General features: G+C 36.0%; 1 protein-coding gene across 1 annotated transcript; it reads right to left on the minus strand.

The window, feature by feature from the left end:
- Positions 1–7,241: 7,241 nt before the first annotated feature.
- Positions 7,242–12,026, minus strand: si:ch211-286b5.8 (B-cell receptor CD22). The gene is made up of 8 exons (XM_056456406.1): positions 11,984–12,026; positions 11,537–11,875; positions 10,544–10,789; positions 10,204–10,467; positions 10,029–10,122; positions 9,899–9,950; positions 7,531–7,602; positions 7,242–7,458 (listed from the first exon to the last, which is right to left on the minus strand). The coding sequence occupies exons 1-8, from the start codon at positions 12,024–12,026 to the stop codon at positions 7,384–7,386; spliced, it is 1,185 nt and encodes a 394-aa protein (XP_056312381.1). The 3' UTR covers positions 7,242–7,383.
- Positions 12,027–16,761: the final 4,735 nt, after the last annotated feature.

The following is a 16,761-nucleotide window of genomic DNA, read 5'->3' on the forward strand; positions in this document are numbered from 1 at the left end:
TCTTCACCTGAAACAGTTGACCGCCTAACAAAGCAAATATTTGCGTGCTGTGATGTAGACTGTTATCATCCTGATGGGGAAATATCTCATCTGCACCGTTTCCTTAAATTCAAATATACATTTAAATTTCAAACTGTATTCAAAACAGTATAATCTCACAAAGGCCTTCACAAACACAGCATATACATCATATTGTTTATTAAGACCTTAATTTATTTTTAAAAATACATTAAAAAGATAACCTGAAAGGGAAAATGAATCATTCACATGCTTTAATGCACAGCTTTTTTCTTTCATTGTTATATTTGTATAGTTTAGTTATGAATGTGAATCTACTTCACAGATAAAACTCTCTCATCCTACAAATTGAAAATATGTTTGTAAATATTCTCTTGTCAAAAAAGGACTCATAATGGGGAAAACCCTCATTTTCTCTGTAGGAGCTTCTGAGCTTCACATGCAAAAACCTTTTGTGGAACATTAAAACCTGTGGCCCTCAGATGAGGAGTGAGAATCAGTCTTCACTGAATTCACTGCCGAATTCACTGTTCAAGACATGGACTTCTGCAGTGCAAAATTGTACATTGTGTAAACTGGACAAGCTCTTTCAGCATATAAATCCTGCTTGAAATCGCTGTAATTCCACCTCAGCCACTCATGCACATATGTGTTGTGTAAAGCTTAACTGCTTTTGGGACACTATTTTTAAAACTATATCTGTTTTTTTTTTGGGGGGGGGGTGGGTGGGATACAGTGCTCAGCATAAATAAGTTCACGCCTCACAAATCTCTCTTTTACATTCATATTTTTAATAGGAAGCTTTACAATATTATGTTTGTGCATATACATTAGATTAGTCTGTACTGAAGCCAAATCTGGAGCTAATCTAACAAAATAACTTACAATAACAATCCAAAAACTAGTACAGTCAGATTTATATGTTACAGAAAAATGTTAAATACAAATTTAAAAAGGAGGAAAAATTACGAGATGCAAAAATTTGTTGAAATTTTGTAGGTTGTAATTTATTTTTGCAACATTTTGCTTGAATTTAATTGTATTATCTTTCAATTTCTAAAAATGTTTGGTGACTAAAATATCATCTTAATAAATATATCTGTTTAATAAATCTGTTTTGTTTAAAGTCACCAAAATGTATTTATGTCCCCTTGCCCACTGATTTTTCTCATGTCATATAATCTAACATAGATACAATCTGATTGCATGGCTTTTATTGTGCGCCTGGCCAAACAACTGATATTGCTTAGGAGGATCAGAAACCTCCAACCCCAACACAGTGGATCCGTGATGTCCTCTTCTTCCTAAAGTTGAAAAAATTAGACTGTCTAGAGGTTCATCTAACCAGTTTAAGAAAATTTAGGACTCATTTAGGAAATATATCCAAGAACGTGTTTTATTGTCAAATATAACAATATCCCTGTCCCTGTTCCAGCAAAATGATTCTTTTTCTTTCCTGAGTCAAAAGTGGAGTGTGTTGTATGATACAGATTGTACAATTGTAGTTTTGCTAAGCCACATTATTATTATTTACCTTTTATCTGTTGGTATTTTCATTTTATTTCATTGTACATTTAAAGTCAGAACTATTAGCCCCCCTGTTTATTTTTTTCCAGAATTTGTTTAACGGAGAGATTTTTTCAACACATTTCTAAACATAAAAGTTTCTAATAACTGATTTATTTTATCTTTGTCATGATAACAGTAAATAATATTTGACTAGATATTTTTCAAGACACTTCTATACAGCTTGATGTGACATTTAAAGGCTTAACTAGGTTCATTAGGTTAACTAGGCAGGTTAGGGTGATTAGGCAAGTTATTGTAAAATGATGGTTTGTCCTGTAGACTATCGAAAAAACATATAGCTAAAAGGGGCTAATAATATTGACCTTAAAATGGTTTTAAAAAAATTTTTAACTGCTTTTATTCTAGCCGAAATAAAACAAACAAAACGTTCTCCAGAGGAAAAAATATTATCAGACATACTGTGAAAATCTCCTTGCTCTGTTAAACATCATTTGGGAAATATTTAAAAAAGAAAAAACTCAAAGGGGGGCTAATAATTCTGACTTCACCTGTATGTGCTTAATTTGATACTTTTAAAATATAAAAAATAAAAAAAATTAATTAATAAAAAGAATGAAAACCTGTGGCCTTCCCTCCTTAAATATATCCACTCATTTACATGACATTGTATGATACATATAAATATTTAAAATGTGAAATGATCACAATCAGCATTATGAGCTCAACAAACCAAAATATAATAATGGAGGATCAGTAAATAAAGAACTTCACAACTCATCATCTGATTACATTCAATGTAAACTCATGTTATTTCCCTTTACCATGAGCTTACATTTTTTAGACAATTGGCTAAATTTAACTGAAAATATTTAATTATTTTTTTTTAGTGAAGTATATTTATAATCTAATTTGGAGAGGATCACATGCTTATGACTGCTTGCAGCCGGTCCCGCATTATTCAATCTATGATTCACCAATCAGACGATTCCTAAGCCACTATAAATGTCAATGTCAATTTTATTTATATAGCACTATTATTATACACAACCAAAGGTTGACCAATGTGCTGAACAAAACAACTCACAAAGAACTAGTATAAAATTATAGCTAAAACAAACAATTCTCACTGATAAAATGCCAAATCAAAAAGGTAAGTTTTTAAACTAGATTTAAAAAACAGACAGAGATGATATAGACCTAATACAGAGGGGCAGAGCATTCCACAAGGTAGGATCAGCTACTGTGAAAGCCCAGTCACCCCTGCATTTCAGCCTCGACTTTGAGCTGTATAATAGTCTCTGGTTAGATGACCTAAGAGACCGACCAGGCTGATGTTCAGTCAACAGGTCTGACAGGTAGGAAGGAGCCAGGCCATTTAGGGATTTAAAAACCAGAAGAAGAATTTTAAAAGTGACACGATAGTGCACAGGCAACCAGTACAAAGAGCGCAAAACTGGTGTGATGTGGTCATATTTTTTAGTACTGGTTAAAAGTCTTGCAGCAGCATTTTGAACTAACTCTAGGCGGGATAGAGTTGTCTGACTGATCCCAAAAAATAGCGAATTACAGTAGTCCAATCTAGAAGTAATGAAAGCATGAATTACTTTTTCAAAATGTTTTCTAGATTAAATAGGTTCGACTGTTTTTAAAAGTCGAAGCTGAAAAAAAGCAGGAATTGACCACTGCGTTAATCTGTTTAGCAAATCTCAAGCCATCATCAAAGATAACACCCAGATTTTTTTACACAAGGCTTCACAGAAAAACCAGATTCACCAAGATTTACTGGTGGTGTCCTAGAAGAATTTGACGGGCCGAACACAATTATTTCAGTTTTAGGGCCTACTCACACTATGCTATCCAAACCGTGCCCATGCCCGTTTCCCGGATCGTTTGAGAAGTGTAAGTGCTCTGAATTAGGCTCAGGCACGGTTCACTTGGCCTGCCCTGGCCTGGTTGGAAGAGGTGTGCCAGAGCCCGGTTCACTTGGGCTTTGGCGCAGTACATTTGTGTGTGAGTGCAAAAAAAATGAACGCAAACTGTTGTAGTTTATTGAAGACACAAACCCCTCACTGCACCTTCAGCAAACCTAATTTCTGCAGCACTTTATAACTGTTTATGAGCGTCAAAAGTAGCTGATTTGACTGCATGTCACTGCATATCAAAGGACTTAAACGACAATATCACTGAAGAAATCTCCACTGTGGTGAGCGAGAGCGCTTCTGACCAGCGCATCATCGATGACGTAAGCGTGCCCAGGCCCGAATGTAATGTGAGTGCGGGCCGTCGGGGGAGACGGGAGGGGGGATAAGCGTGCTTTGGCCCGGTTCAAGGCAACTGTACATAGTGTGAGTACGCCCTCACTCTCATTAAAATCTAGAAAGTTCAATAACAACCAGGCTTTCACATCCGACAGGCAAGTCATAAGAGTCTCCAATCCACTTGAACTCGATTTTAAAGGCAGGTAAATTTGAGTGTCATCTGCATAACAGTGGAAAGACAGACCATGTTTTCTAAAAATAGAACCCAGGGGAATCATATATACGGAAAAAACAATAGGGGCTAAAACAGATCCCTGGGGAACACCACATGATAAAAAGGCTGCCTCAGATGAATGTTCACCAATGGTGACTTTAAAGCTGTGATAAGTACCCTAAGTTCAATATAACAGCCATCTTCATTTTGAAGAATCCCCCCTTCCACCCCTATTCCTCCTCCTTTCCTAGATGAGTGGCACGGGGGCCCAGTGGTTAGCACTGTTGCCTCACAGCAAAAACATTACAGGTTCCAGTCCTTACCAAGCCAGCTGATGTTTCTGTGCGGAGTTTACACGTTCTGCTCGTGCTCACGTGGGTTCCTTCCGGGTTTCCCGGTTTTCATCCCACCATCCAAAAACATGCAACTTAAGTTAATTGACTGATCCAAATCTCCACCATAGATAAGCTCCTATATGTAGTTATCTTATAAGAGCAATCACTATCTGTTGATTAGATACTACAGCAGGGGAGTTCTCGAGATCTACCTGAGCTCAAACTCCCCTCTCGCCTTGCAAACGGGAGGGAACCACAGGCTCGAGGATCTTATGAGCTCAGGGCTCTCTCCCGGGACAGCATGCCAAACAAGCTTTATGATCAATCATCATCTAAGTGTGAACTCTTGAATGCAATATTGTGAAGAATCTCCAACAATATGCTTTTCACTCACCAGCAAGAACCCAGATGACGTCACAATTTATGACATTTAACATTAAACAATAAAATGGCTAAATCATAGAAAATAAGCTGTAAAATAATATATACACTACCAGTTCAAAGTTTGGCGTCGTTTGTTTTCATGTTTTTTTTTTTTTAAAGAAAATTATTCTGTTCATCAAGGCGGCATTTATTAAATGTAAAAAAAATAAATTGTTAAATACATATTAATTAAATATTTATTTATTAAATATTGTATGTAGTTTCAAAAGAAATGATTACTCCAGTCATTATTGCTTTTATTACTATTACCATTAATAATCATAATATTAATATTAATAATAACAATAATAATAAATATTAGAGTAATTTCTGAAAGATCATAAGACTCTGAAGACTGGAGTATTAAAGCTGAAAATTCAATTCAATTAAAACCACCGCAATAAATTATTAAATTAAAGTAAAAACTACTTTTGAACAGTTTACAGTGCTTTGTTTTACAGTGCTTTGTTTTAAATGTCCTACTGACCCCAAACTTTCGACTGGTAGTGTATATTATTTGACTAGATTGATTGATTAACAATTGGGTGTGCCAAAACTTTCTTCAGTTAAACAAAGAGAAAACTGAAGTGATTGCGTTTAGGAACAGAGATGAGGTTCTCAAGGTGAATGGGTACCTTAGCTCCAAGGGCCAAACAACAAAAATAAGGTCAAGAATCTTGATGTGACTCAGATCTGAGTTTCAGTAGTCATATCAAAGCAGTTAGTAAATCAGCATACTATCATCTCAGAAACATTGCAAGAATTAGATGCTTTGTTTCCAGTGTGGACTTAAAGAAACTTGTTCATGCTTTTATCAGCAGCAGGGTGGATTACTGTACCGGCCTCTTCACAAAAAGACAGTCAGACACTTACAGCTCATCCAGAACGCTGCGACCAGGATTCTGACCAGAACCAGGAAATCAGAGCACATCACGCCTGTTCTCAGGTCTTTACACTGGCTCCCAGTTACATTCAGAATAGATTTTAAAGTATTATTACTGGTTTATAAATCGCTAAATGGCCTAGGACCTCAATACATTACAGATATGCTCACTGAATACAAACCTAACAGATCACTCAGATCTTTAGGATCATATAAACTAGAAATTCCAAGAGTTCAGTCAAAGCAGGGTGAATCGGCTTTCAGATACTGCGCCCCTCGCTGCTGGAATCAGCTTCCAGAAATGATCAGATGTGCTCCAACATTAGGCACATTCACATCCAGACTGAATACACATCTGTTTAGCTGTGCCTTTACTGAATGAGCACTGTGCTACGTCCGACAGATCGCACTATTATGTTTTTCTCTTCTTTTTCATTCTTTTATAACACGTTTTATCAGTTTTTATGCTTATTTATTAATTTTTTTACCATTTCTATTATTTGTTTTTATTTCTCTTATACTTGTTTCTTTTATTCCTGTTTATGTAAAGCACTTTGAGTTGCCACTGAGTATGAAATGTGCTAGATAAATAAACTTGCCTTGCCTTGATGCTGTGTTCAGTGCAATCAGAGGCAGGGATTTAGAAGATTTTCCATTCATAAACAATATCACTCATTGTTCGCTGCCCTATAGACACGCACGCCACAACCAGAGGAAGCACATCTCCAATCACGCACAGGAACATCCACACAAAGAAGGAGAAAGAGGAAGTGCAGAAGGCATGCTATCATCACACACAACACCTGGGCTGTGTTAAAAACCGCATACTTCCCTACTATTAGGTATGCTAAAAGCAGTAGGGGTGTGATTGGGTATGTTTGATCCCCTAATATTCAAAAAAGAAGAGTAGGCGAGAATTACCTTAATCCTCACAAGTTTGGGCCGTATATATGCTTAATAGATCTGCGCCTACTAAACTATGATGAAAACTCAGGTCAACGTGTCATTCGAGGAAAATAGCACTTCTGAACATCAGCTTCCTCTCTGAGAAACTTCCAACATGCACTCGTGTAAAAAACATTACCAAGTATTTCACATAAATATTTATTAATTAAAGATGCATGCAAACAAAAACACGAGGATCCGAAGATTTATCAGTATATAATTCCACCTTATAGGACTGTGATTGGAATAAAACTATTATTATTAGCCTGGGCGACACGGTGGCTCAGTGGTTAGCACTGTCGCCTCACAGCAAGAAGATGCTGGTTCGAGTCCTGGCTGTGTCAGTTGGCATTTTTGTGTGGAGTTTGCATGTTCTCCCCGTGTTGGCGTGGGTTTCCTCCGGATGCACCTGTTTCCCCCACACGTCCAAAGACATGTGGTATATGGGAATTGATGAACTAAATTAGCTGTAGTGTATGAGTGTGTGAATGTGAGAGTGTATGGGTGTTTCCCAGTACTGTATTGCAGCTGGAAGGGCATCCGCTGCGTAAAACATATGCTGGATAAGTTGGCGGCTCATTCCGCTGTGGCAACCCCTTAAGAATAAAGGGACTAAGCAGAAGGAAAACTAATGAATGAATGAAAAAGTAACCCAGCTGGTCATTTTTTCATTATTTCTAAATATAAATATAAACTAGATTGATGGATTTGAGTGTTCGAAGGTTTCAACAGTGTTTTTAAAATGAACTGTGAAATCAAATGGATGAAGTTTAACCATCATTTGCTAATGTTATGATAAATTGGGTCTTGTCCTTCAGGACTCTCCGTGTTTTCACTGGATCGCTTCATAATCTGGAGATAAAACACATGATGAGTAAGATCAGATGTTATATCTGTAGATGATAAACAGAGCCAGTAACTCACATCCAGTGTGTCATATTCAGAGCATCTGGACTTGGGGTCAAGGGTCATGTAGGGGTCTTCAGGAGACTCCACCTGACAATGATGAGAGGATTAATTATTCATTCATCACCGACCAATCACACGTGAGGTCAGTGGTGGTTCTTGTTTAAATGGCACCCTGGGCGAACCACCCCATATCCAACTAGCCACCCCTCCCAAAACTATGTGGTGGATTTTTTTATTTCTCCCATCGGAACGCATGTAATTGCATCAAACAAACAATTCAGACAGCACACAAACAAACTGGAATGTTACTAATATTTCAGTTTCAATGCAGGCACCTGTTAAATGCTCCTGCTTATTGTACAGCTGGTTATCAGGCCAACACGGTAAACTAAACATTGTTGTATATTATCTGTTTATTTTGATGTCCTTTTAATTGTGTTTGTTTGAAACATTTGGTTTATTCTTTAGCTTTCACTGTGTTCAATAAACGAAACGCATGGACATCATCAGTATTTGGGAAGCATAGACTGTTTTAATAACCGGCGGCAGTGGTGTAGTCCTGAAAAAAAGGTGGTGTACTATTACCCACCCAATCCAAATTTTAAAAGTAGGCAAAAAAACGACGAATGTCAATGGTTCTTTGATTCATTAGCTATATATATATATATAGATAGCTGAGAGCGAGCGAGCAAGCAGGAGGGCTGCCAAAATCACTCTGGACCCCTCACACCCAGCACACTGCCTCTTTGAACTTTTACCTTCTGGTCGACGCTACAGAGCACTGCGCACCAGAACAGCCCGACACAGAAACAGTTTCTTCCCTCAGGCAATCCATCTCATGAACACTTGATGATAATAACTGTGGAACCAACATCACTACTTGCCATACACTTTATACACATATACACTTATTTAACAACACACTTTACACGCCAATTTGCACATAACAGCTGCACATATAACGTTGTATATAGTAATAAACATGTACATACACTTGTCAATTTGTATATTTGCACTCACTACTTACTTCTATTTTTTTTTAATATATTTATTCTGTTTTTTGTCCTGTCTCTGTTATCCTGTTGCACTGTAGAAGCTCTGTCACCAAAACAAATTCCTCGTATGTGTGAACATTCTGATTCTGAATCTGATATATATATATATATATATATATATATATATATATATATATATATATATATATATATATATATATATATATATATATATAAATACTAGCCTATACTCAAGTACTTTTTTATCCATGTATTAAATAAAACTGCCACTTTTAAATTCATAAAATCATAAATATAAACATATTAAAAACTTAAAGGCTAATTTACATATTTCACTATCATTACATAAGTTATAATAGGAACTAATTTTTAATTCGACACAACACATGATGTTAGACTCTAATGTCACTCAGATATGCAGTTAAAATGAGTACATTCATTAAGTGGTTCTGTGTTGTAATCCTGTGCATGAACGTATGATATAGTTAATGCACATGTTTTATTTTCATTGTTAATTGTGAAATAAACAGCAACATGTCTGTTCAGAGTTACATTTTCACTGGAGAAAACATCTGTGCTGATGAGGGGAGCGACGAGGAAACAAGTGTGTCTATAGCAAAGAACTGCAAATATGCGGATATTCGAACAATCTATCGATAAACACACACCTTGTGCGCACGGTCTGCACAGCTGTGGTTTGCTGACTAAGTGAAAAACAAGTTGAAAACGGAGAAGCAGAATTCTGACGCTGTTTTACATCAAATTTAAAAGGGACTGAGGCGATCATTTAGTAGTGTACAGTTCATGAGGTAATCGCAAAGGTTTTAGGGGGGCTGAATGGAAATATAGGAGAGCTAAAGCGACGCCTATGCTGTTTTATAATTTTACTTGAATGTTTCAATGAGACATCATTCAGCTGATTTGTTGTGGTCTTCGAAATGTTCTCACAGTTGCTGCGGCCGTCAAGGGGCAGGGAATGGCGCAAGTTAAACAAAACTGCACCAACTGCGACAAATTAAGATGCGAGTTAAAAAACATTTGGTACACCGTTAAAGGAGATGCGAATACACATAAATTAGGGATGTTTAATCACCAAAACAAGTGAGTATACCGAGGGTATGATCCTCAGAAGTCGTAATACCCAAACAGCTCGTGAAAAAAAGTAGGCATACTGAGTATACGTGAGTATAGCAAGGACTACACCACTGACCGGCGGGTAGCTACATCAAATCATTCTGAGGCTCATTTTTTATTTAATTATTGTTTTGCACTGTCTCCCCGTGCCGCCCCTTAGCAAGATGTCGCCCTGGGCGATCGCCCATAAAGCCCATGCCTAAATCCGCCACTGCGTTAGGTGATTTACATACCGTTTTACAACTTCCTCTGTGGTTTTGCTCTTCTGATGGAGTCACTCGCTTCCTGTGAAAGACATTTTGAAACGTTTAGCAAAAATCTTTCAATGATCCTGGGCTGAATTTGTACAGTTTGAACACTCACCTTCTGATCAACATGAAAACCATCAGAATTACAAACATCACAAAAACAGATGCAGTGATTCCTGCTGTGATCAAGACCCAAGATGAGCTGCTTTCTGTCCAGATGAGAGAAAAAACAGTGCTTTTAATCAGAGACGCTCATTATAAACAAACACTGACCTCACGATGATCCTCACCTTCAACAGTGACTGAAACAGACTCTGATCTCTGAGAGCCATATTTATTCTCAGCCTCACAGTAGTATCGTCCACTGTGACTGGAGTTAAAGCTGGAGATGCTGAAACTCTGTCCAGATCCAACAACTGAGCTTTGATTTTCTTTAAACCAGCTGAAGTCCACAGCAGGAGGGTTTGAGTCGCTGCTGCAGCTCAGAGTCACTGAATCTCCAGACACTATTACAGCAGATCCACTGACGGACACTGAGACGCTCTTTGGAGGATCTGAAAAACAATGATCATCAGTGAGTTTGACAGAGGTGAATCTGAGGAGTGTGAGAAGCTGAAGGTCTCGCCGTACATCTGATGTTGAGCGTGAGAGCAGGAGATGGCAGATGTTTGGGATCTCTCACTGCACAGCTGTAGCTTCCAGCATCTCCTCTGTTGACCGACTTCAGAATCAGCTGATTCTGACGCTCCGATTCTGGGAAAGACTCGCCGTTTCTATACCAGCTGAAGTTTGTGCTGCTGAGATTGCAGGAGCTTTTACAAGTTAAGACTGGAGACTCTCCTTCAACAACCTCTTCAGGAGTCTCCACTCTGAGATCTGAAAACACAGGGGAAATGTGTCACATTTACAGTACATGACTGAACAGAATTAAATTGAAGTAAAGGGAACCTATTGTGTGCCTTTTTACATAATGTAAGTCTCTGATGCCCCTAGAGTGTGTGTGAGTGTGTGTGTGTGTGTGTGTGTGTGTGTGTGTGTGTGTGTGTGTGAAGGTTCAGCTCAAAATGCCACACAAATAATGTTTTATAACTCTGAAACTGACCTTTTTAGGCTTTGAACCTAATTGTGGTGTTTTGGTGACTGTCGCTTTAAATTTAAACGAGATTGTGCTCTTTTCAAAAGTGGGCGGGGCTACAAATGCCTGTGTGTCAGCATAGTGGCAGATTCAAAAACAAGACTAATGTCCAGGGTTTGACATTAACTTTTCTGATCATCAGCCACTGTGGCTAGTAGTTTTCCAACATTACTAGCCACTCGCCATTTTCATTAGCCACACTATTAATCTACCCGCATTTGGCGGGTTGGCAGGTGTTAATGTCAAGCCCTGCTAATGTCCTATTCTAATGAAAGAGAGATCTGGTCACTAGTGGGCGGGGCTTTCCCCCTCTGATGACACGTACAAAGGGAGAATGTCAATCAAAGTGTTTCTGAAGACAAAACTGAAATAAAATCTGTTAACCATTAGAAGCTGCTTATATTCACACGCTGTTGCTAACACAACCCCTCAGAAAAAGTAATTTTTCCATAATAGGTCCCCTTTAAGTAATATTAGCTCAACTGTACCTGTCACTCTGAGCTCAATCCCAGCACAGGGCTGTAAGTCTAGTATTTCTACATGTGTCATGACTCTGAGGCAGTACTTCCCTTCATCCTCATGTTTCACATCACTGAGTGTTAAAGTGTGTGTTTTGCCGTTGAGCAAGTCCTGAATTCTGCCTTTGTAATCTGGATTACCCAACAGTTTGATGTCATCCGTGATGTTCACTGGGTTTACTGTCCAAAATATCACTGTTTTATAATTCCTTAGGTTCTTATAGGTGCCAGATAAATGTACTGTTGAGCCCTTTATTGCACATATTACAGTATTTGTGTAAATAACCCCCAGCTCTAGGTTGCAAAACCCTGGAAAGCAAAACACAGAGATGTGCACATCTTTAAATGCTGTCATTTCATTCTGTCACTGATTGTCAATTTATGGTAAGTATTAAAAACTTTTAGGTTTAAACTCACCTTGACTTACAAACAGGGAAAACAATGAAAAAAGACAAAACATTCTGGAAGACAACAGAGGAAATTTAAAATTACACACACACACACACACACACATATATATATATATATATATATATATATATATATATATATATATATATATATATATATATATATATATATATATATATAATACATAGTATAGTGTTGCTGAAGCACATACTACAGTAAAATGTATTATATTTTATATTAGAGATGTCCAAACTAGGGCCCGCAAGCCAAAGCTGACCCATGATGACCTTTGATTTGGCCCGCCATCCCATTGGGATTGCATTTATTAGTTGGGGAATGCCTTTAATAGAGATTGTCATTTCTAATTTAATGTAACCTTTTGATTGTTTGTGATCAATGACTGTAAAAAAAATTGTGTTGTTGAGCTACAAAAACGGCTATCTTAAATTTAATTTTTCAATTAAATGTTCAGATTTTTTTAAATGTACACACTGTCACTCAATGGATAGAGGGCAAATGCACAAGACTTTGGCTAGGAAATCAATGCAAGAGAATATGCAGCTTGACTAGTGTGTTCAGCATCGAACTCCATTGTTTTCTAAAATGTTAAAATGCATCAGTTAATACGATTAAAGTAACGTTTTTTTTTTGTTGTCTTGTTTTTATTATTAAATAGATTGGGAAAATACCCACGGTGACTTTATTGTAATACACTTTGTTATATTTAACTTCGAGCTGCAGGCCTTAATCAGGTTTAGTCTTTGGTACTTTATTAGAAAAGGTATAGGCACCCCTGCTTTATATATTATAGTATTTACAACACTTTGTTAATGATACTGTAGTATATAATACAGTGAAATAATAAACTGTAATAAATACTTTTACGTTTTTTTCCACTGCAAACTGATGTGTTGTAGTATAACTGTAGAAAACTACAGTATGGGCTCTGTGCACAGAGTTTTAAAGTCAGTTTATCGTTGGGAAGCTTATTATCAAAGCTTAATGTGAGTATTTGCAATGTCACAAGGTTGTTTTTACAGCATCAATGTTGTAATGTAATTAAAATACATTCAGTTAAATAGACTTAAGCATTCATTTTGTTGTTCAAGCATAAAACGAGATGAAAGACCTTTGTAACCACTAGCGCCGTCAGGAGCATCAGGCTAGCACAAAAACTCCATTGAAAATACTGGAGTAAAATAAACGGTTATATTTTCAAGACATGGTAGGGGGAAATGGAATAAAATGCAGTGCTTCTTGTCCGATCTGACATCCACTTCATATCGTATATCTAACAGGCAGTGAAGATTGGTAAGTTTTTAAAGAAATCAGATCTTAAATGCGACAATTTTGTAATGGAAAGACAATTCACGGGAAGCCCTTGGGCTGCCTGGCTGAAAATTAAAAGTCCTGTGTGCATTTAGCCCATTGGGTGATTTGTTAGCATTCCTATAGTTGTTGTGTTACCATAGCAACTATAGAATCACCACAACAGAATAACTCGACTACTTTACCATAGTATGGCTCAAACTCACTATTTATACACTATTTACTATAATATATTACTTAGTTTGACATGGTTTCAGACAAATGTTTTCCCCTTTAAAACAGCAACAAAAAAAATCAACGATCTGTCAGTCTATAGTGTAAATAATGCATTTTCATCTATTTATAAATCTGTCCTACCTTGATTTACTGAATCCTGCAGGGTTTGCCCATTAATATGACAGGTGAACAGCCTGAGCGGAGAACTTTTATTACAGCATGTTAGCACACGTCCGGTCTTTCTTCATTACTTCAGTTAGACAGGAAAATGTGCAATTGCGCATCTCTTCATTTTTAGGGCGAGTGAATGTGTTTTTATAAAGTCTGTGAGCAGAATACGTTTATAAAACACATCGTCATTTATGAGGGATTTAGGATTTAAATCAAACTTGCATTAAGTTTATACGCAAGTTATTCCCATGTGTATATGCATTCATTATCATATGTATGGGTGTGTATTATATTAGTGTGCACATGTATTTCATTCATATATATATATATATATATACACACACAGTTGAAGTCAGAATTAATAGCCTCCCTGAATTATTAGCCTCCTGTTTATTTTTTTTCCCCAATTTCTTTAGATTTTTTTAGAACACATTTCTAATCATAATAGTTTTAATAACTCATCTCTAATAACTGATTTATTTTATCTATACAGCTTAAAGTGACATTTAAAGGCTTAATTAATTAGGTGAACTAGGCAGGTTAAGGTAATTAGGCAAGTTGCTGTTTAACGATGGTTTGTTCTGTAGACAGTCTGAAAAAAAAAATAGCTTAAAGGGGCTAATCATTTTTACCTAAAAATGGCTTTTTAAAAAATTTAAAACTGCTTTTATCCTAGCCGAAATAATAAATAAGACTTTCACCAGAAGAAAAAATATTATCAGACATACTGTGAAAATTTCCTTGCTCTATTAAACATCATTTGGGAAATATAAAAAAAAGAGAAAAAAAATCAAAGGGGGGGCGAATAATTCTAGCTTCAACTGTATATATATATATATATATATATATATATATATATATATATATATATATATATATATATATATATATATATATATATATATATATATATATTGTTTTGAACATCCAATACTATACACGTATATTCGAGTTATTTATAGGTGTATCTTACGAGTTTTAAGTATGTGTTTAAGTACATTAACAAATTCAATAATAACGTATATTGAATGATAATTAAATAAACGTAAATCTAAAATGATCTCAGGACCTTTAATATTATTTGTAAATTCTAAATTGACAAGCAAACTGTGTTATCATAATACTTTTGACTTAATTTTAATTTATTTTTATTCCTCTGGCTGTTATTTGTTCCTCTCTACTTGTAATAATATGTACTGTTGGCATATTGTGTCAATTGTAGCTATTTCTCTTGTTGAAATATGTTCATATCAGTATATATGCAAGAAAATATGTGGTGCTAAACAAAGTTTGATTTAAACTCTATGTGGCGCCTCAGTCATTCACACACTTTCTCTTACACACACACCTAATTATTTCTTAAGACACAACACTGAAATATTGTAATACCCTCTGAAGACGTCACATTTATTGTCCCTCTTCTTCTTTTTCTTTCCGTTTATTGTGCGGCTTTCCTAAAAGTTGTGAAAATCTGCAGCATGTTGAAATGCCGGTGAAAAATATTTGACTACTTCAGTAAATATTCATCAAGTCACAGAGTCAGCTGTGAGAATGTATTTGTTTTAATTTGTTACTGTAAAGCGAGTTCAAGAATTATTTAAGACCAGATAATAAGAACTGAGGAGGATGTTTCTAGAGGGTCACGCATATAAAAAAGCATGTAAAATTCGATATCATGTGAAAAGACCTTATTTACATACACCGTAAAAGAGGATATAGTCATTTTTTACAAAAAAGCATGGAATATTATTTAATATATAATCTTTAATAAGTTGACAAGTTTTTTGATAACCCAAAATTTAAACCAACCTTATACGCCTATCTAGAGGCCGGTAATAAAACTGCAGGATGATCCACATTTAGTCGATCACACTGGATTTTACTTGATTAAACTGGGTTTGACTGCTGAAATGCATTCACCCCAGTATAACTTCCCAATGGACGGATAAAATCAAGTCCCACCCTACATTTTATTCTTGTTTCACTCACCCAACAACAACAAAAATCCTTTACAATCTCCATTTTATTAGGACTTACAAAGTATATGTACTATAAATGTACATATGTATTTTCACAGTGGCATGACTTACACTGAAAGTAACCTAGATTTGAGGATGAACCACATTATGATTCATCCTGCATATGTGCCGTTCTTCTATAAATAAATTTATGTATGCTTGTTGTTTTGTTACACAGACTACTGAACTCGGAGTCCACCATTTAAAAGAGCACGTCATGATTTTGCCAATAACAATGCGATCCTGGATTAACATATATTTTGACTCGGAACATCATTTTTGTTGTATTTATTTATTATTTATTTTGAATTATTTATTAAATGGGATAGCCCCTTGAGATGAATCATCTCAATCTCGAGGGGGTCCCTAAAAGTTCATAAATCAAACAGAGTACAACACATCATGACGTAGATATACTTAACAAGACAAACAAATAAACGAGCAGCACACTCCACCTAAACACTTCCCACAATCTGAGGCCTAAATAAACGAAAACATAATCAAAAGTACAAACAATTTGACATACAAATAAATAATAAACGTTTAATTTGAAGCCAATATTAATAACATTCGCAAGTTGTTTCCAGAAAACAAAATTAATTAGCCCTAAAAAGACTTAGTGATTTAATTGATCTAAAAAAGGATGGGAGATTGTTCCAGTCAGAAGGAGCTTTGTATCGAAAGGACCTACAGCCAGTTTCTGTAGAAATTCTGGGAACAAAGAAATAATTCTGTTGCGTATGATGAAGTGAATATGATGAGGTAAATGGAACAAAAAACTGCTTTAAATAAGAAGGGAAACTGAAATTAACACATTTCAAAAAAAACAAATACCAATGATATTGTCTGCGGAACTCAGGTTGAAGCAAACCAAGAAAAAAACAAAGGATCAACTCATGTCAGACCCACAAAAGATATGAGACATCAACTCAGTACTTTACGATGACTTATTTACAACTCAAAAATGTTTTTATCAAGTTAATTTGTTTGATTCGCCAGTGTCGCCAGTGTGTTTGAGGTTTTCCTTAAATACTATTTTACAGTTGTGCC

Source organism: Danio aesculapii, chromosome 1 (genome assembly GCF_903798145.1).
Source record: "Danio aesculapii chromosome 1, fDanAes4.1, whole genome shotgun sequence".
Classification (NCBI taxonomy): domain Eukaryota; kingdom Metazoa; phylum Chordata; class Actinopteri; order Cypriniformes; family Danionidae; genus Danio; species Danio aesculapii.

What these genes read in the sequence shown, in the direction of transcription:
- si:ch211-286b5.8 (XM_056456406.1), bottom strand. Translation starts at nt 12,026, where the DNA reads ATGTTTTGTCTTTTTTCATTGTTTTCCCTGTTTGTAAGTCAAG. An exon ending in TGTTTCAGTCACTGTTGAAG is followed by an intron (nt 10,123 to 10,203) that starts GTGAGGATCATC and finishes TCATCTGGACAG; the next exon opens with AAAGCAGCTCATCTTGGGTC. An exon ending in CTGAATATGACACACTGGAT is followed by an intron (nt 7,459 to 7,530) that starts GTGAGTTACTGG and finishes TTTTATCTCCAG; the next exon opens with ATTATGAAGCGATCCAGTGA.